The 20,060-nt window shown below is 45.2% G+C and overlaps 2 protein-coding genes across 4 annotated transcripts in view; both read right to left on the bottom strand.

Annotated features, from left to right (window-relative positions):
- MEP1A (meprin A subunit alpha) overlaps positions 1-371 on the bottom strand; it is a gene marked incomplete at its 5' end in the record, with an annotated part of 32,375 nt that extends 32,004 nt beyond the window's left edge. The window contains one exon of the mRNA XM_075863555.1: positions 297-371. Coding sequence (XP_075719670.1) covers positions 297-371 — 75 coding nt within the window. The remainder of the gene's footprint in view (positions 1-296) is intronic.
- On the bottom strand, positions 27-19,368 carry ANKRD66 (ankyrin repeat domain 66). Of its 3 annotated transcripts, none has more exons than XM_075863839.1 (4): positions 19,225-19,368; positions 4,109-4,267; positions 1,632-1,860; positions 27-525 (listed from the first exon to the last, which is right to left on the bottom strand). In XM_075863839.1, exons 2-4 carry the CDS (start codon positions 4,254-4,256, stop codon positions 372-374), a joined length of 531 nt encoding a protein of 176 aa, XP_075719954.1. In that variant the 5' UTR covers positions 4,257-4,267; positions 19,225-19,368; the 3' UTR covers positions 27-371. The 3 variants fall into 3 exon arrangements, with proteins under 3 accessions (XP_075719954.1, XP_075719953.1, XP_075719952.1); XM_075863838.1 differs by lacking the exon at positions 19,225-19,368 and adding an exon at positions 16,437-16,503; XM_075863837.1 differs by lacking the exon at positions 19,225-19,368 and adding an exon at positions 8,276-8,501.
- Between the last annotated feature and the right edge of the window lie 692 nt (positions 19,369-20,060).

Raw genomic sequence — 20,060 nt, 5'->3', positions numbered from 1 at the left:
CTTAAACATATAAGAAAAGTACCTTTATTGCTTTCCGATATCATTAGATTATTAGAGTATATATATATACGGCCTCATGTGCTGTGATGAACTCTGGTATGGGCTACACGGACGTTTTACAGTTTTCATACATAATCTATATCTCATTCTAGTTGTGTAATATTTGTATGCAGCCAGTCCTGAGACACAACATATGTACAATAACTCCACCTGGTGGAGAACAGAGGGATAACAAGTATTAATTCTAAATGCTGTATCATGCATTTTCGTTACTTTGTTTTTCTTTGCTCACGCACATATGACAGACGCCACGACTTTGTTGTTTGTGCTAGACGGAATTGCCGGATACACTTTGGCCTTGAGGAAACTTTTTATTGTTTAGCTTTGGATTGTTTCTTTTTAGCCCTGGGTTGAGATATTAGAAGTTCAGTCTTCTTGTTGGTCTCCCAATCTTCATCTATCTCATCCAAGGGGTCACCCTCCGGTGCTGCAGCCAGACGATAATCTCTGCATTCTACTTCAGCCCTGGGAAATACAATAAGATTTATTAAAATATCACGAAAAGAGGAAAATTTCCCGGTAATTTCCAGCAGCATCTCTAACCTGTGGCCCTCCGGCTATTGCCAGAGTTGCCAAACTACAACTCCCAGTTGTCTGTGCATGCTGGGAGTTGTAGATTTGCAACAGCTGGGGAGCACACGGTTGGAGAACACTGATTTTTAAGATAAGGCCACACGGAGCGGCACTGACCAGGCGCCAAGCACCCAACAGCCGCACCGGCACCATGTTTGGCGCGGCTGTCAAATACCCTGTTAATAACCGCCCATTGTTGTGGGTAAAACGGCCCTTTACCTGCAAAATCGTGCGGCCATTAATGAATACACCCTTTATCGCCGTTCTACCCCCCACAACGCCATTAACAGGCTATTTGACAGCTGTGCCGAACACGGTGCCGGCGTGGCTGTTGGCCGCATGGTCAGTGCCGCTTCCTGTGGCCTTACCCTTAGGTTTACTCTTGTAAAGGTTGACTTGTCATTTCTCAGATTTAGTAAATTATTGTATTTCCCACAAAATAACAATTCTTGAGAATTGTTTTTTAGAACGACATGTTGTGACTTTCCTCTGTTATTCCTCCTGGAAATGTATGAATAAATTGACAACTGGGTGTTACCAGTTGGGGGTGTGTCCAATGACACTGTCCAATCAGTGTTGACACTGAGACTGTGCAAAGACACACCCCTTTAATAAGGGGAATGGCAACACCCAGTTGTTAATAAATTACTAGGAGGAATAACAGAGGAACACTATTTCACTAAAACCGATATGTCAGGAGTAGTGGCAAGTCCTCATTAATAGATGGTAATACCTTCATATCACCACCAGGGGACTTGTTGAGACATGTACTCCACCTACAGTTATCACCACATTACACTGATACAGTATAGAGTACAGATAGGGCGTCAAAATCCAAGATATAGCACCAAAGATCGCCCACAAAACTGACAGAAATGCATTTTATTTTTAAATTGTCCCACCTTTTGTGGGACAGTCCTGAAAAATCTGGACTGTTGGTAAAATATGGAGAGTTCCCACATATAACATTACAACATCCACAGCAGGTTCGCACTTACGTCTCCAGAAACTTGACGCAGTCTTTATGGCCGTAAATCTCTGCGATTCTTCGAGGGGAGTCTCCGTGAATGTCGGCGGCATCGATAGGCGCATGTAAAGAGTGGAGGGTGCGGAGGACGCTGAGCTTTCCTGACTCCGCAGCAAAATGTGCGGGTGTCCAGCCGGTGTCCGTCCTCAGACAGGGCCGGGCCCCATAATCCACTAACAGCTTCACCGTGTCAGACTGCCCTGCCGGGAACAAGGGAGGCTCTTCATAGAGATGATTCAATGCTGATCAATGTGATATATTATATACGCCACATCACTCCGTTTTTTTAACCCTTTAAGAATTGACTTCATAGAGAAAGGAGGAGAAGCGGAACGCACACAACAGATTTTTTTATACATAGTCCCTGCCCTCAAAAACTCTGATTACACCTCCATAACCCCTGGTGAGACTAGATCTAATGACAGCCAGAGTGCCCCATAACAGTGCCAGCCACAGCACGTCTTCAACAATGCAAGTCACAGTGCACCCATAACATTGCCAGCCAGATACCCTCATATGAGTGCTAGCCACAGTGCCTTCATAACAGTGTCAGCTACAGGACTTCTAACACAATGCGAGACACTGCAACCATAACATTGCCAGCCACAGCGCCCCCATTACAGTGCCAGTCAACTGCTTCATAACAAAGACAGCCACAGTGCCCCTGTAATAATGACAACCGTGCCCCCATAGCAGTGGTAGCCACGGTGCCCTCATAACTGTGTCAGTCACAGGGCTTCTACAACAGTGCCAGCCACAGTGCCCCCATAACTGTGCTGGCCAAATGCTCCAAAACAAGGACAGCAACAGTGCCCCCATAATAATGATAACAGTGCCCCTATTACAATGACAACAGTTCTCCCATAACAGTGTCAGCCAAAGTGCCCCCACAACAGTGTCACAATTTGTTTATTTATTAATTTAAGTGCGCATGAGCATGTAACCGGAATACCCCATAACGAGGTATTTGACAGTCGCGCCTACGTAGTGCCAGCGTGGTTGTTGGCCACGTTGCGACCGTGTCAGGGCCGCTCCGTGTGGCCTTACCCTTAGCAAAAACACAAGCAGTTCAGCAACATCTTTGGCAGTGCGGTCATTAACCCCATGCGGTCGGACATTATGAAGATACGGTCAACCGCACAAAATACACCTTGTAATATAATAGCAGCCGTCTGTGCATAACAAACATTTCACCATTGACTTCTATTGAAAAATGACTTCCCGCGGTTTAAAAACGCAACATGGCCGCACCGTGTGGCCGCACCCTTAGGGTATGTTCACACCACTTATTTTCAGCCGTTTTTCGGGCCGTAAACGCCCTGAAAAACGGCTGAAAATACGGGGGCTGAACGCTTCCAAACATCTGCCCATTGATTTCAATGGGAAAAACGGCGCTTCGTTCACACGGGTCGTTTTTATATGCAGCAGTTTGTAAAAAACGCATCAAAAAACGCAAGATGCATAAAAAACGGCTGAAAATGAGAGGCTGTGTTCCCTTGAAAACAGCTCCGTATTTTACGGCCGTTTTTCGTTTGCCATGTGAACATACCCTTAAAGTGCGTTTCCACTTAAAGGGGTCCTCCTCTTCGGACAATTCCTTCTTGTTTGAAGGGTCCCTTTACAATAAACAGATCTTAAAGTGTCCCCCTGCTGGGACAATCAACGATCATCTGTAATCCGTGCAGAAACCTGGCAGTAAATGTACCATTTTCCTGCAGCGCCACCACAGGGGAAATTAGGTATTACATAGTGCCCGTTGAAACCAATGGATTTTCTGTGTAATACAGGACAGGTCCTCGAGAACGAGTGGCGCTCTTTGCAAACGTTCTCAGCTCTGGCCAAGAGATGAGAAACCTGAACACGGGACCGAAAAGAGACAAAAATGTTATCAAATAACAACAAAAAAACACATTACTCACCTCTTTAATCTCCTGCCGATCCAGCACAGATGCTCCGGCTGCCCGGAGATTACGTACCGTGGCTGCACATGACCGCTGCAGCCCAATCAGAGGCCTCAGCAGTCACGTGTCATACTACTGGCATCACTGAGCGGTGATACCAGTATTATGCCACGTGACCGCTGAGACCACTGATTGGCTGCAGCAGTCATTGGCCAGTACAGCACGTAATCTCCGGCAGCCTGTAAACAAAGACCTCATTGGTTGCTATGAGCAACAAAGCCAGTTTTTCTCTTTTGCTCTTAAATATGGGGTCGTCACTCATTTCTTGTTCATCCTATGACTACAATAAGTATACTCCACTCATGTATGACCCCTAGAGGTGTAACTATAGAGCAATGGCTTCCACTGTAGTGAAACTACAACTCCTAGCATACCCAGACAGTCTGTGGATCCCAAAGGATCCACTGCAACATCGGAGGACAGCAGCCCTATTAGCGGTGTCGGGGGGGGAGGGGGCGGCTGGCATATAATTTTGCACTGGATTTACCTTTGGCTGCTGCCCAGTGCAGTGCGGTCCTGTCGCTCCAGTCTATATCTTTGTGATTTGGATCATGGAGACCCTTCTTCAGGATCTCAGAGACCAAATCATAATCCCCGAGAGCTGCTGCTTGGTGGAGTTCGGTGACGTCAGCCATCTTGTGAATTTCTGGTTGTAAAGAGAAAAAAAATAATTGTAATTCTAATAATAAAAATATTAGTATGTAAAGTTCCCGTCTGTGCTCCTTTATTTATGAGTCATCATGTGGTAGAGATAGCGATATGTAGGGATCATCTATTTCCTGGGGATCTAGCCTACTTTACATAAGAAAATGTTAGGTCCCGATCATCTGCCTGCAGTAAAGTGGTCGAGCATGCACTTTTACAGCCTTAGGCTATGTTCACACAGAGTTTTTTTACGAGTTTTTTGACGTGGAAACCGAGTCGGAAAACATCCAGAAAATGCCTCCCGTTGATTTCAATGCGAGGCGGGGGCGGTTTTCTCCCGCGAGCGGTAAAACCGCCTCGCGGGAGAAAGAAGCGACATGCCCTATTTTCAGGCGTTTCCGCCTCTGACCTCCCATTGACTTCAATAGGAGGCAGAGAAAGCGTATTTTCGCGGCGTTTTATGTCTGCGGCTCTCAATGGCCGCGGGAGAAAACGGCGCGAAAAATGCTGCGAAAATCGGCGTGCAGGGAGAGGAAAATCTGCCTCAAACTTCCAAACAAAGGCAGAAATTCCGCCTGCAAAAAACTCTGTGTGAACCCAGCCTTAGGGTATGTGCACACGACCTATTTTCAGATGTAATGGAGGCGTTTTACGCCTCGAATTACGCCTGAAAAGACGGCTCCAATACGTCTGCAAACATCTGCCCATTGCCTGCAATGGGTCTTACCATGTTCTGTGCAGACGAGCTGTCAAAAGATGGCGCGTAAAATGACGGCTCGTCAAAAGAAGTGCAGGACACTTCTTGGGACGTAATTGGAGCCGTTTTCTCATAGACTCCAATGAAAACAGCTCCAAAAACGGCAGTAAAAAACTCTGCGAAAAACGCAGCAAATTACGTGAGTTGCTCAAAAAACGTCTGAAAATCAGGGGCTGTTTTCCCTTGAAAACAGCTCCGTATTTTTAGACGTTTTTGACTTAAGGTATGTTCACACGCTTAACAAAAACGTCTGAAAATACGGAGCTGTTTTCAAGGGAAAACAGCCCCTGATTTTCAGACGTTTTTTGAGCAACTCACGTAATTTGCGCCGTTTTTCGCGACATTTTTCACGCCCGTTTTTCCAGCTTTTTTCAATAGTCTATGGAAAATGCCTCCAAAAATGTCCCAAGAAGTGTCCTGCACTTCTTTGACGCGGCCGTAATTTTACGCGCCGTCTTTTGACAGCTCGTCTGCACAGAACATGGTAAGACCCATTGCAGGCAATGGGCAGATGTTTGCAGACGTATTGGAGCCGTCTTTTCAGGCGTAATTCGAGGCGTAAAACGCCTCCATTACATCTGAAAATAGGTCGTGTGCACATACCCTAAGGGTCCTCTTACATGGCCCGACGTGGCCTGTGGAGACGAGCGCCGATCATGGCGGCAGCTCGCTGATCACAAGGGGCTATGTATGGGGAGGAGCGCTCATTCCTTGATCGTTCGTCCCATATATTTCTATTAGGTCGGCAGCACATTGTTTACACAGGGAGATGTGCTGCCAATAACGATATTTCATGCTGCACAAATGATACGATCAGACGATGAACGATCATTTTCTCCTTCATCGGCTGATCGTTGCCCTGTTTACACGATCGGGAACCAGCGCTCATATGAACACTCGCTACCCAATAATTGGCCCGTGTAAAAGGGCCTTTAGGATGCCCCATACATATCTGTGGGACCTGCTGATAATTATCAATGTTAATGTAGCTATGTTTTGCCCCCCAATATTTGGCCATAGGGGTCTCTTTCAATCTTGGTCCAGCCCTACTGGTGAAGACTTTTAAGAATGCTGTGGGCGGCAAGAAAAACAAGTTAACGAATGCTTAACCAGATCGAGCTGAATCTTCTACTTGAAGCTCAAAGACCAACCTGAAGCTAGGGTGGCCAAACACATGAGATAACTTTTGGCGGACAATTATTGCTCTCTACTAAACCATAAACATGCACGCTTGACCGACAGCCTACTGGCAGCGACTTATCTCACGTGAAAACAAAGGATAGAGCATGTTATAACCCAACATTTCCGGTACCTCTTTCCCCCAACATCTGCCGTCGGGGGACCCCGATACACATTAGATTGTCGGCCGATCTGGTCAGAATCCACAGGTTGGGATGAGCTTTCTTTAATGCATATGGGCAACTTTAGGTTTAACATATGAGAAGACTCAGCACATTGAAAAAGCCAATTATTGCTGAGTCCCTGAGACAGGACTTAGGCCTCGTGCACACGACCGTAGTTTTTATCCGCAATTACGGCTTTGTTTATTTTTCTGTTTTCTTGTCTGGCGACAACCTCTGGCCTCATGTTGGTTTTTATTTTGCTTCACATCTCACATATCTACAGCACACCTGGGGCTATGTCCAATCCCAGCTGTTAGGGCTTATTTAGACGAATGGGATATACGTCCGTGCAACGCGCATGATTTTCACGCGCCTCGCACGGACCTATATTAGTCTATGGGGTCGTGCAGACAGTCCGTGAGTTTCACGCAGCGTGTGTCCGCTGCGTGAAACGCACGACATGTCCTATATTTGTGTGTTGTTCGCGCATCACACACCCATTGAAGCACTCCCGTGGGTCGCGCGTGATTCGCGCAACAGCAGTGAAAAGAATGAATGAAAACAGAAAAGCACCACATGCTACAAACATACAAACAGAGTGTCATAATGATGGCGACTGCGCGAAAAGCACGCAGCCGCGCATCATATGGTGATGACACACGGAGCTGTTAAGTGGCTTTTGCGCACGCAAAACACTCACGCTCGTGTAAATCCGGCCTTAGACTGAGTTCACACTGGGCAGATACGCTGCATAAAGGTACACACCTTTACAACTACCGGTGATTCGCACCGCTGGTCAATTTGTGTGCGGAATCTCCGCATATCACGTACGCAGCGTGGGGAAGAGATTTCTTGAAATCTCATCCACTCCTCTGATACTGTATTATGTTGCAGATTTTCCGCAACGGAATGCGTTGCGGAAAATCAGCAGTATTTACGCCACGTGGGGACTAGCCCTTAGTGCGGGGTCTCAGCTCTATAATACAGCCGGCACGCGGAAGTGATGGACCCGGCTCAGCACTGTGAGGGAATGTTCACACGCAGTGTTTTCAGACGTAATTCGGGCGTTTTACGCCTCGAATTACGCCTGAAAAAACGGCTCCTTTACACCTGCAAACATCTGCCCATTGCTTGCAATGGGATTTACGATGTTCTGTTCCCACGAGGTGTCATTTTACGCGTCGCTGTCAAAATACGGCGCGTAAAAAGACGCCCGCGAAAAAGAAGTGCATGTCACTTCTTGGGACGTTTCTGGAGGCGTTTTTCATTGACTCCATTGAAAAACAGCTCCAAAAGCGGCCGTAAATTATGCCTCGGAAAACGCGAGTTGCTACAAAAACGTCTGAAAATCAGGAGCTGTTTTGGCCTGAAAACAGCGCCGTATTTTCAGACGTTTTTGCTCACTGCGTGTGAACATAGCCCAACTGCTGCACATAGACTGAGAAAACCATCCTTGGTTAAGGGCTCCACTGTGATATTGCGCACCTCAATTATCGCACTTTATGCCAACAATGTCAGATATTCTGCTATGGCAAAATGTGATTTCATGCACCAACGCCGAATAATAGTACCACGATAATTACTGCGATCAAAAAAAGCGAAGAGGACGACACAAACCCTGGCCTAGACATCGGCTCCTGATGCACTGACTATCTGGTGAGTTTGTTTCCGTACATATTGCGTCCATAGTGTCATGGCGTCCTGCAGAAGACGACATGATCACACGCCTGGTGGTTACGCCGGTGGCAGGACAGAAGAAGTCGAATTTTGTAATAGAATTCAGTAACATTTGATTATGGCGATTATGATGCTGTGTATCTTCTGAGATGGGATCACACCTGCCAGGCTTAGATACACCACCTTAGATACATGCAGTGATTCAGAATGCTACACAGGTGAATTTCCTTACCTTACCCGGCAGTCATGGAGAAGCATTGTGCCATTTCCAGACAGATCTTCACGGAGTGACGTGAGGAGAACATTACAGAAGCAAAGGGCGGCTTTTGTTGTTGGAGGGCTCCATGGGAACTCCCTCCTCCCTACTGTGTGACGCTGCGGACGCTCAGTGCTGCTCCTTGTGGGAATCTGATGCAGTAAAGTTATTTAACCCCCTGATAGCCACATTCAAATTGGAAAAAAACAACACACTTTAATTGTTTTCAGCAATGTATCAGTAGGAGGCCTCGATTTTTGCAGGACGAGTTGGAGACTTTTAAAGAACAGTTTTTGGGGAAAAATTTGGGACAAATTGAGTATAATAATTGACAGAAATTGGAGTAAATTGTAGCGGAAATCTACGCCAGCTTGTAGCTGGCATAGAATTCACTTTGTGGCACACGGACAGCACAAGATGAAACAAATGATATTCAGAGGCGTGTGCCTGTTAAAAAATTTGTCGCATCTTACTCCAGCCACGTTCATTCTTAGGGTAAGTTCACATGTAGCGTAAATACTGCGGATTTTCCGTAATGGATTTAGCTGCAGAAAATCCGCAGCATAATACAGTAGCAGCAGAGTGGATGAGATTTGAACAAATGAGTGGAAAAAAATGCTCAGAAATTGACGTGCGGTGCGGTTTTTTGCTTTTTTGTTACAGGTAAAACGCGTAAAACGCAGCAATTCCGCCACAAAAGAACTGAACATGGACATTCCGGCCGAAAACTGCACGCCCAGGACAGATACGCTATGTGCTTCTACGCTGCGTGTCCGCCCTGTGTGAACGTGGCCCTAAGGGGAGATTCACACGAACGTTGCGTTTTTGCGCGCGCAAACAACGCAGCGTTTTGCGAGCGCAAAAACCATTTGACAGCTGCGTGTGTCATGCGTGTCTGATGCGCGGCTGCGTGATTTTCGCGCAGCCGGCATCATAGAGATGAGGCTTGTCAACGCCCGTCACTGTCCAAGGTGCTGAAAGAGCTAAATCTTTCAGCACCCTCGACAGTGAATGCCGAACACAACAGCGAAAAACCTGTAAAAAAAAAAGATAAAGTTCCTACTTACCGAGAACTTCCCGGCCGTTGCCTTGGTGACGCGTCCTTGGTGACGCGTCCTTGGTGACGCGCCTCTCTTGACATCGGGCCCCACCTCCCTGGATGACGCAGCAGTCCAAGTGACCGCTGCAGCCTGTGATTGGCTGCAGCCTGTGCTTGGCCTGTGATTGGCTGGAGCTGTCACTTGAACTGAAGTGTCATCCCGGGAGGTCGGACTGCAGGAAGGAGACAGGAGTAATCGGTAAGTTAGAACTTCGTTTTTTTTTTACAGGTTAATGTATTTTGGGATCGCAAGTCACTGTCCATGGTGCTGAAACAGTTTAACTCTTTCAGCACCATGGACAGTGACTATCTCCTGACGTCGCGTACCGATAATTTTTTTGCCGGGATCGGCCAAAACGAGTTTGGCCGAACCCGGTGAAGTTCGGTACGCTTGTCCGGCTTCGCTCATCGCAAAGACACTCCGTTTGGATGTTCGGAAACAGAAAAGCACGTGGTGCTTTTCGGTTTTCATTCATCCTTTTCACTGCTGTTGCGCGAATCACGCTCGTCCCACGGAAGTGCTTCCGTGTGGTGCGCGTGATTTTCACGCACCCATTGACTTCAATGGGTGCGTGATGCGCGAAATACGCAGAGTTATTGAACCTGTCGCGCTTTTTGCGCAGCAGACAAACGCTGCGCAAAAAGCACGGACTGTCTGTACTGCCCCATAGACTTGTATTGGTCCATGCGTGCCGCGTGAAAACCACGCGGCCCGCACGGACCGAATACACGCTCGTGTGAATCCCCCCTAAGACTGAGTACATTTGTCCCAATGTTTCCGCCAGTTTTCTTTTTTTCATAATGACGTATACGTTGTACAATTTATTCTACAGGTTCTTTACGGATACGGAGATACAAAATATAGGTATAGAACGATGTCTCGTTTCTGTATATCTAGTCTTCTAAAAACGAATAAAAATACAATTAAAAAGAATCGAATATATTTTATTTTAATTATTTTATTTTTAAATTGAACGTATTGATCTTTTTTAGGAACAAAAAAACTAAAATAATGGAAATCACGGATCCGCCACGTGACAGACACCACCTGTGCTTGACGGAATCCATTGAATTGAATGGGTTTTTTGACAGGTTTAATTTTCCCAGATAAAATAGAGCTGCAGGGTGCAATATTTTGGCTGAAATTTTTTGGCGCTGATGTCACGTTATTTGTTGTTTTTTTAACGGGGGCTGGTCTCATCATATAGAACCTCAATAATATGGAAGCCACGGTAGTGAGGTGATCGCCGCAGGTCCGGCTGTTGAGATCCCCAGCAAACAGTTGCTTTTGTGGATGGAAGCCGCGGCCAGCCAGACGTTCAAATGAATGGTCGCCCATATAACACATGGATGGCCCAGATACGCCAGAGCGAGGGCTGCCAATTATCAGCGGTTCTCTACTATAGCTGATAGAAGGGAGTGCCAAGTAGGGGATCCCTCTCTAGAACGTCCATATGCCCTGATCTGCAATATTTTATGTGCTGGTTCTCTGGAGATGACACTTAGTATCATGACAGCGAATGGTGCCCAGATATCTTTTCTGCCACGTATGCAAATTAGCGCTACTTGACATACGCAACATTTTAGAAAATGATAAGTCAAGTTACGTTTTTAGCTTGAAACACAAGACTCTCCTCAGCTTGTGACTCCTGCACACTAAATCATTATAAATGGCAGAAAAAAATATATAAATATCAAATACATCCCCCCTCCCCCAAGTGTTTGCTCATCAGAAAATGGTGAGCGATCCTCAGGTCATGCAGTTGCCATGATGGCTGTTTTACATAGTGACACCATAAAGCTTTCTTTGCAATGTCAATGACCTGGAATGGCTCGAGTATTTGCTTACAAATTCTGTTCAACAACTTAAAGGGGAAGTTCATTTTTAAGGCTGTGGTTACACACAGACTTTTAGAACCTTAGCAGCAATATTGTCACCTTATGTGCGACAATTTCACCTGCATCTGCCTAACGCTTTCATACAAGTGTTTTTACCCTATGACTTTCATATTGATATATTTGTGGCACAACTGTTGCATAAAAATCTCCTGAACGTTCTATGTACATGTGACTCAATGTATTATGTATATATGTAAATAGACTGCAACGGTCATGCCACAGTAGAACTAGAAGATGTTGAGCTAAAGAAGCACATGACTGTATAAAAATTACAGTACCATACAGCAGTCTGTACTGGGACATCACTGTGCTTATCATCCCTGTTCTGTGACATCACTGTGCTTATCATCCCTGTTCTGTGACATCACTGTGTTTATCATCCCTGTACTGTGATATCACTGTGCTTATCATCCCTGTACTGGGACATCACTGTACTTATCATCCCTGTACTGTGACATCACTGTGCTTATCATCCCTGTTCTGTGACATCACTGTGTTTATTATCCCTGTACTGTGACATCACTGTGTTTATTATCCCTGTACTGGGACATCACTGTACTTATCATCCCTGTACTGTGACATCACTGTGCTTATCATCCCTGTTCTGTGACATCACTGTGTTTTATTATCCCTGTACTGTGACATCACTGTACTTATCATCCCTGTACTGTGACATCACTGTGCTTATCATCCCTGTACTGGGACATCACTGTACTTATCATCCCTGTACTGTGACATCACTGTGCTTATCATCTCTGTTCTGTGACATCACTGTGCTTATCATCTCTGTTCTGTGACATCACTGTGCTTATTATCCCTGTACTGTGACATCACTGTACTGCTTATTTTCCCTGTTCTGTGACATCCCTGTACTGTTTATTTTCCCTGTGCTGTGACATCACTGTTTATTATTCCTGTAAAGTGACATCACTGTTAATTATTTCTATACTGTGACATCCCTGTGTTTATCATGTCTGTACTGTGACATCACTGTGTTTATTATTTCTGTAATATGACATATCTGTACTATGACATCATTATGTTTATTATCCCTGTACTGTGTACTGTGACATCACTGTTTATTATCCCTGTACTGTGTACTGTGACATCACTGTTTATTATCCCTGTACTGTGTACTGTGACATCACTGTTTATTATCCCTGTACTGTGTACTGTGACATCACTGTTTATTATCCCTGTACTGTGTACTGTGACATCACTGTTTATTATTCCTCTACTGTGACATCACGATATTTATTATCCCTGTACTGTGACATAACTGTTTATTATTCTTGTAATGTGTCATTACTGTGTTTATTATCTCTGTACTGTGACATCACTATGTTTATTATTCCTGTACTGTGACATCACGATATGTATTATCCCTGTACTGTGACATCACTGTTTATTATTCTTGTAATGTGTCATTACTGTGTTTATTATCTCTGTAATGTGAAATAACGGTGTTTATTATCCCTGTATGGTGATGTGACTGTTTATTATCTCTGTACTATGACTCATTGTTTATTATCCCTGTAGTATGACATCACTATTTTTTATCCCTGTACTGTGACATCACTGTTTATTATGCTGGTGGTGGGCAATTGTGTTAGGAACCTCAAATAATTTCAATCCGCATATCAATACAAAATACCACCATGTCATTACCTAAATATCCTGGCCATCAAATTACATGTAAAACCCAAGTGGACGCTACAATCCAGGTGAATGAATGGGATTTGGGTGAAGGGGTTGGATATACTCGGGATCGGCCTTAGGGTAAATGGCGCCCCGTGTGAAATGATCTTTCAGCACCCCACGCCATCATAAAAAAATGCCCCATAAAAAAGTATAATGCCCCCCCCCCCACAGTTTAATGCCCATTAATAACATTAAAGAATATAATATATTATAACCCCTTCAAGGACACAGTATTTTGTCCTCTAATTGTGCCCTCACAGTATTATGCCCCCTAAGTGCCACACACATTATATTGCCCCCTGTAGTGCCCCTACACAGTATAATGTCCGCTTAGTGGTCTCCACCGTATGCCACCCACAGCCCTCCTTGTAGAAAGTGCCCCCTATAGATTGTGCCATACAGCCTCCCTGTAGACAGTGCTATTATCCCCCACCTCCTCCTTGTAGACAGTGCCATATAGCCCCAACCTCCCTCTTGTACACATTGCCCCCCACCTCCCCCTTGTAGACACTGTCATACAGACCCCACCTTCCCTTTGCAGACAGTTTCATAAAGACCCCAATTCCCATTTTAGAGTGCCATACAGCCCCCCACCTCCCCCTTGTAGACAGTGCCATACTGCCCCCACCTCCTTGTAGACAGTGCCATACTGCCCCAACCTCCTTGTAGACAGTGCCATACAGCCCCCTCCTCCTTGTAGACAGTGTCATACAGCCCCCACCTCTCCTTTTAGACAGTGGCCCCCAAACAAAAAAAATTGTACTTACCTAGGCCCCGTTCCCACGACGAATGGAGCTGCTCCACAATGCCGATGACAGGATCCTTGCGTAGCCCGTCGTGATCCAGTGATCTCATCACGCCGACCTGCGCAGGGATCCTGTCCTTGTGCCTCATAGGCTGCAGGCGCCTCTGTAGCCTAGTACAGAGTTTCTTAACCTTTTCGGACTTGAGGCAGCACTGGAAAAAAAACATCTCCTCTGGGCACCCCTACCAAAGATTGTTTAGAGAAACACAGAAAACGGCTAAAAGTAAGAACTACACTCTTAGGGCTTATTCACACGAACATATAATACGTCCGTGCTACGCGTGTGATTTTCACGCGCGTCGCACGGACCTATGTTAATGAATGGGGCCGTTCAGACTGTCAGTGAATTTCACGGAGCGTATGTGCGCTGCGTGAAACGCACGACGTCCTATATTTGCCCGTGTTTCGCGCTGTACGCACCCATTGAAGTCAATGGGTGCGTGCAAATCGCGCTCGGCACACGGAAGCACTTCCGGATGCCGCGCATGATGCGCGCTACAGCAGTAAAATGAATGAATGAAAACAGAAAAGCACGACGTGCTTTTCTGTTTGTAAACAGAAAACCAGAGTGTCATCATGATGCCGGCTGTGCGAAAATCACACAGCCACGCACCATATGCTGATGACACACGGACCTTTTGCGCGCACAAAACGGACACCTCCGTGTGAATAAGGCCTTAGGGTATGTTCACACAGCGTTTTTTGCAAGGCAGAAAAAATATCTGCTTTTGAATTTTAATTGAAGGTGTTATTTGACGGGTTTTTGTTTTTTTTTGCGTTTTTTTTTTAAGCCGTTGAAGCAAATGCAAAAGACGCAGGCAAAAAAGCTCCAAACGAGCGCAGCAGGTATTTTCTGCCTCCAACTAATTTCAATTGGAGGTCAGAGGTGGAAACCACTTGAAGACCATCAGCCCCCCACTCACAGTAAAATTACCATCAGCCCCCCACTCACAGTAAAATTACCATCAGCCCCCACTCACAGTAATGACCATCAGCCCACCATTTCACAGTAAAGTGACCATCAGCCCCTCCCTAATACCACCATACACTGAATAATACCGCCATACACTGAATAATACCACCATACACTGAATAATACCACCATACACTGAATAATACCGCCATACACTGAATAATGCCGCCATACACTGAATAATGCCGCCATACACTGAATAATGCCGCCATACACTGAATAATACCGCCATACACTGAATAATGCCGCCATACACTGAATAATGCCGCCATACACTGAATAATGCCGCCATACACTGAATAATACCGCCATACACTGAATAATGCCGCTATAGATAACACTATAGGAAGAAAAAAGTTGTGCGCAACCTTGCGAACATTTCAAAATGTCTGATAGGGAAATATTGAAATTGAATATCAAGTCGTCCGAATGCCAAAATTCTAGCCTTATAGCCAAGTCCCCCCCACACACAAGCAAACTATAACTAAGCCCCGCTCCGCTACACATTTTATTTAGGATGTATTCACACGTTGCATTCATATTTTGCTGCAATTTTCACCAAATTAAATGCAGCAAAGACTGCAATATAGCTGCAACATGTGAATATACTCTTAGGGTGGGAATTCACACAGCGTACACAATGCAGCATAATACAGTAGCAGCAAAGTGGATGAGATAAAACAAATCTCCACACAGAAACTAGACATAAATTGACCTGCGTTTTTTTAATCTACAGCCGGTCACTTTATGCTGCGGAATCGCTGCTCTTGTATTGTAAGATTTCCCCATTAAATTCAATGGGAGGTAAAACCCGCAACAAAGTCATGTGTTACGGCAGAAATGCTGCGATTCCGCCGCAAAAATCTCAAATGAGAAAAAAAAAGCTAATACTCCCGGCCGTAGTCATGGCTACGCGTCCCTCTCTTCTGAGCGCAGCCCGGCCTCCGGGGATGACGATTCATCCCATGTGATTGCTGCAACCAATCAAAGGCTGCAGCGGTCACATGGATTACAGCGTCATCGCAGAAGGCCGGGCTACTATCAGAAGAGAGTGACGTGTCGCCATGACTACGGCCGGGAGTATTAGCTTTTTTTTTTTTATTACTTTATTTATTTTTTTATTTCCGCAACAGACATGCCACCCGAAAAACTGCACCAAGATTTGGTGCCGGTTTTCAGGTGGAATTCCCTGCGGTTTCCAGGACGGATACTCTGTGTAGTTTTACGTATCCGCCCTGTGTGTTCCTACCCCGATAATCAAGTTGCTCTCCCCAACAAAAATGATCTCTAAAGAATCCTTTCTCCCCATACATAACAGCCAAGTTCCCCTCCCCATGATTCATAATAAGCTCCTACACCACAAAATAAACTATACAGAAGTACCCCTCCCCACAAAATACTTATAAAGAACCCCCCCCCCACTCCTATAGCATTTAGAGCAATGTCCCCTCCCCCACAAAATCAATGTCCCCTCCCCCATAAAATCGATTTATAAAGAATCCCCCCACACAAAGCACTTATAACCTCGTCTCCCCTTTCCCACAAAATCGATCTATGCAAAACCCCCCATCCTGTTACACATCATTTATAGCTCCCTCTTTCCTCCTCCCTCACACAGAACATAAATGAACAAAGATTAACGTAAAGCTGCGGCTCTTACCGGACTCCGGAGCTCCGTAGAGGAGTCTTCCCTGTGGCAGCCGCAGAGCAGGGAGGAGCTGAGTCTGTGTGGCTGTGCAGTAAAGGCTGTGCTGATTGGTGGAGCAGACAGAGGCCCCTGCTGCTCCACCAATCAGCGCTCACTTCTCACTGCAGAGGAGAAGAATGAACATTTCTCCTCTCTGGTACATGAACCCCCTCCACTGCCCCTTTTCTACTTGTTAGTCCAAGGGAGGGGGTTGTAAAAAAAATTATTTTTATATAAAAATGTTCTTAATCATTGCTGAGTCGCCGGGCCCGGGGCGGTACAAGCAGGGGAAGGGAGCAAGTGCAGCGCCCCCTTCCATCTGCTAGAGTGATGCGCCCTGTGCAATGGCACAGGTCGCACACCCCTAAGGCCGGCGCTGGATATACTGTATGGAAATTCAGGTGTCTCCCAGAAAATACGGTTACATTTGGGTTACTTTGGGGCCATGTATATGTTGCTATTGCCCTATTTGCTTGGTGTGTGGCCAAAATGAAGAGTATATGGGACCCCTTGGCAATGCCCATGTTTCCATTTACCGTACACCCTACTAGATACTGTATATGTTACATCTATCATCTAAACAACTGCCCCAGTGACTTTACAGAATACCAAAGTGATGCATCCATGGAAAATATTAGTTCTCGAGTCACATGATTAAAGTTTCACCCCAGGAGTCGAAAGAACTTACAAGCTGCAGCTATTGGCATATGTTCTTCTTTTCTGTAAATATTTGCTATGACTCAGGATAAGCAGTTTCTATGATTTGCACTGTAGCAAAAAGCTGGATCATACAATAGTAGTGAAGAATGATTGTGTCATAGTAGTCGGTCCGAGCGTAGGACATAATTCACTGGAGGATATCATACACACTATATGGCCAAATATATGTGGACACCCCTACGAAATATTCAGTGCAGGTGTTTCCGCCACACGTATTACAGACAGGTGTATGAAATCAAACACACAGTCATGCAATCCCCATAGACAAACATTGCTAGAAGTCTGGATCGTACTGATCTATTCTCAGCTATCTAGGCAGTGCCATAGAGAATAAATGGAATGGCAATGTGCATGCGTAACCTACCGCTCCATTCATACAGGGTCTCGGGACCCCCTGTTCTCTGGGTTCACCTGTCCTTTAGATAGTGGATAAATTGTTTTGGTGGAATAACCCCTTTAAACGTGGCACTGTCATAGAACGTCAGTTTGCTCAATTTTAGATCTGCAACATTTTCGCTGGTCACTTGTAACTGCTATCATAGTGAAGTGGAAGCGTCTAGGAATAACAAAAGCTCAGCCACGAAGCAGTAGACCAGACAAACTCAGAGCAGGTTCGCTGAGTGTTGAAGTACATAGCGCATGAAAATGACCTATCCCCTGTTGTATCACTTACTACAGAGATCCACGCTGCCTCTGGAAGTGACATCAGCTCCAGAACTGTGCGTCCGGAGCTACATGAAATAGATTTCCATGGTTGCTGCACACAAGATCACCATGCACAATGCCAAGAGTCGGCTGGAGTGGTGTAAAGCATGCCGCAACTGGACACAGCGGAATCACGTCTCATTATCTGGCAGTCTGATGGAGGAATCTGGGTTTGGTAGATGCCAGCAGAACGTTACCTACTAGAATGCATAGTCCCTACTGTAACATTTGGTGGAGGAGGGATAATGGTCTGGGGCTGTTTTTCATTGTTCGGCCCCTTATTTCCAGTGAAGGGTAATGTTAATACTACAGCAAACCAAGACATTTTATACAATTGTAGCTTCCAACTTTATGGTAACAGTTTGTGGTTTGGACCTTTTCTGTTCCGGCATGACTGCGCCCCAGTGCACACAGCGAGCTCCATAAAAGACATGGTGTGAGGAGTTTGGTGTGGAGAAACTCCAGAGCCCTGACCTCAACCCCATCCAACAACTTTGATCAATTGGAATGCTGATTGCAAGCCAGATCTTCTAATCCAACATCAGTGTCTGACCTCACAAATGCTCTTTTGGCTGAATGGGCACAAATTCCCTTAGACACCCCACAAAATGTTGTGGAAAACCTTCCCAGAAGAGTGGTTGCTGTCACAGCCAAAAAAAAGGGGCCCCACACCATATACAAAGCCCATGGATTTGAAACAAGATGTCAAACAAGCTCCTAAAAGTGTGGTCAGGTGTCCATATACTTTTGGCCAAATAGCGTATATATGAAATATTAAGCTTCTTACTTATTATTTGCTTAAAGCGAATGTCCTCACTCCTTTTATTTTTAACTTAAATAGGTCAAAAGTCTGTGTTAATTAATATATTTATATATCCTTAAAGCAAACAGAGCTCCATTTTACGGATACAGAGCTCCAAATCCTCTGCATAGATATAGAGTTCAAATTTAAAGTTCTTGCTGCCTTCAGTGACCACTAGGGGGAGTTAAGGAGCTTAGTGCATACATTTAGCTCATAACTAAGCAGTATGTAGTAAACTCCTGAGCTCCCTCTAGTGGTGGCTGCCGGTACACAGAATTATATTATTTAACTCTTTGTCTAGGACTTCTACAGGGGTTGTCATCCAGCTTTCTTAGATTCTTGAATGTTAAACCTGACTAAATATGTAGTGATAGATCCCCTGTTCCCATATCGCTGGGAAAATTCTAGAGACAACTAATACACTGAGCTACTTCCCCTGCTCCAGTAGCTACGTTACTAACATTTCCCCTCACCCCTTAGGCACTGTTCACACATCGCCAATTAAATCTGACGTGTATTTCCGCTGGTACTTACCCTCGGATTTCTGCCACAGATGTGTTGTTGGTTTTCCGTGCTGAACAGGTAGCTGTGCCGACAAAAGTTCTAGCAAAAATTTTCCGCAACATCTAAACGAGGTTGCGGAAACCTGATTGGCGGCTGTGGTCTTGTGTTGAGGTTGACAAGTCATTGCGCTGAGGATGTAAAGAAGATGTCTTAGGGGATCAATGGGTATTTTTACCCGTTTAGAGTCTGTTTATTTTTCCTTCGGGATAAGAACTCCACTCTAAATGTATCTGTCCTGAAGGGTACAATGTACTTTTTTAGCTACTTTGATTTGTTATTGCTTATTAATTGCTTAATGTGTTTTCTCCCTATATTCTAATTTGCTGGTGTTAGCCAACAGGGTGGAGCTAGCTTCCCTGCTTCTAATGCTGACCAATCAGCGTGAGGCAGCTTGAGGGTAGTTCACGTCCTGTTGGATATCTACAGGAAATTAGCATATAGGGAGCCAACACAACAGTGGGCCATATCTCTGCAGCGGAGGGGTCCAGGAAAAAAAGAAAAACAGCGCTGGAATCAGGGAGACAGCGCTATTTAGGTCAGATAACCAGTTCAACTTATACGACCTAGTTACAAATAACAATTCCATAATACTATGTAACACTGGATTTGTACTGCAAAAAAGGGAGGGGATGTAAGTTGACGAATAGCCCAGGAGACGAAACGCTGCGTTCATATGAAACCTTGTTTACACAATACTATCTGACAGTCCAAGAAAATATTTGATGTGGGTGTGTAATAAATCTGTATCCTAGATCTGCTTGTTGCTTATATATAACCATAGACGTAGGTGTAGGAAGGGTTCCCTG

Source organism: Rhinoderma darwinii, chromosome 4, assembly GCF_050947455.1.
Source record: "Rhinoderma darwinii isolate aRhiDar2 chromosome 4, aRhiDar2.hap1, whole genome shotgun sequence".
Taxonomy (NCBI): domain Eukaryota; kingdom Metazoa; phylum Chordata; class Amphibia; order Anura; family Rhinodermatidae; genus Rhinoderma; species Rhinoderma darwinii.
Note: the sequence above shows the minus strand (reverse complement) of the source record. Positions and strands in the feature narration are given on the sequence as shown.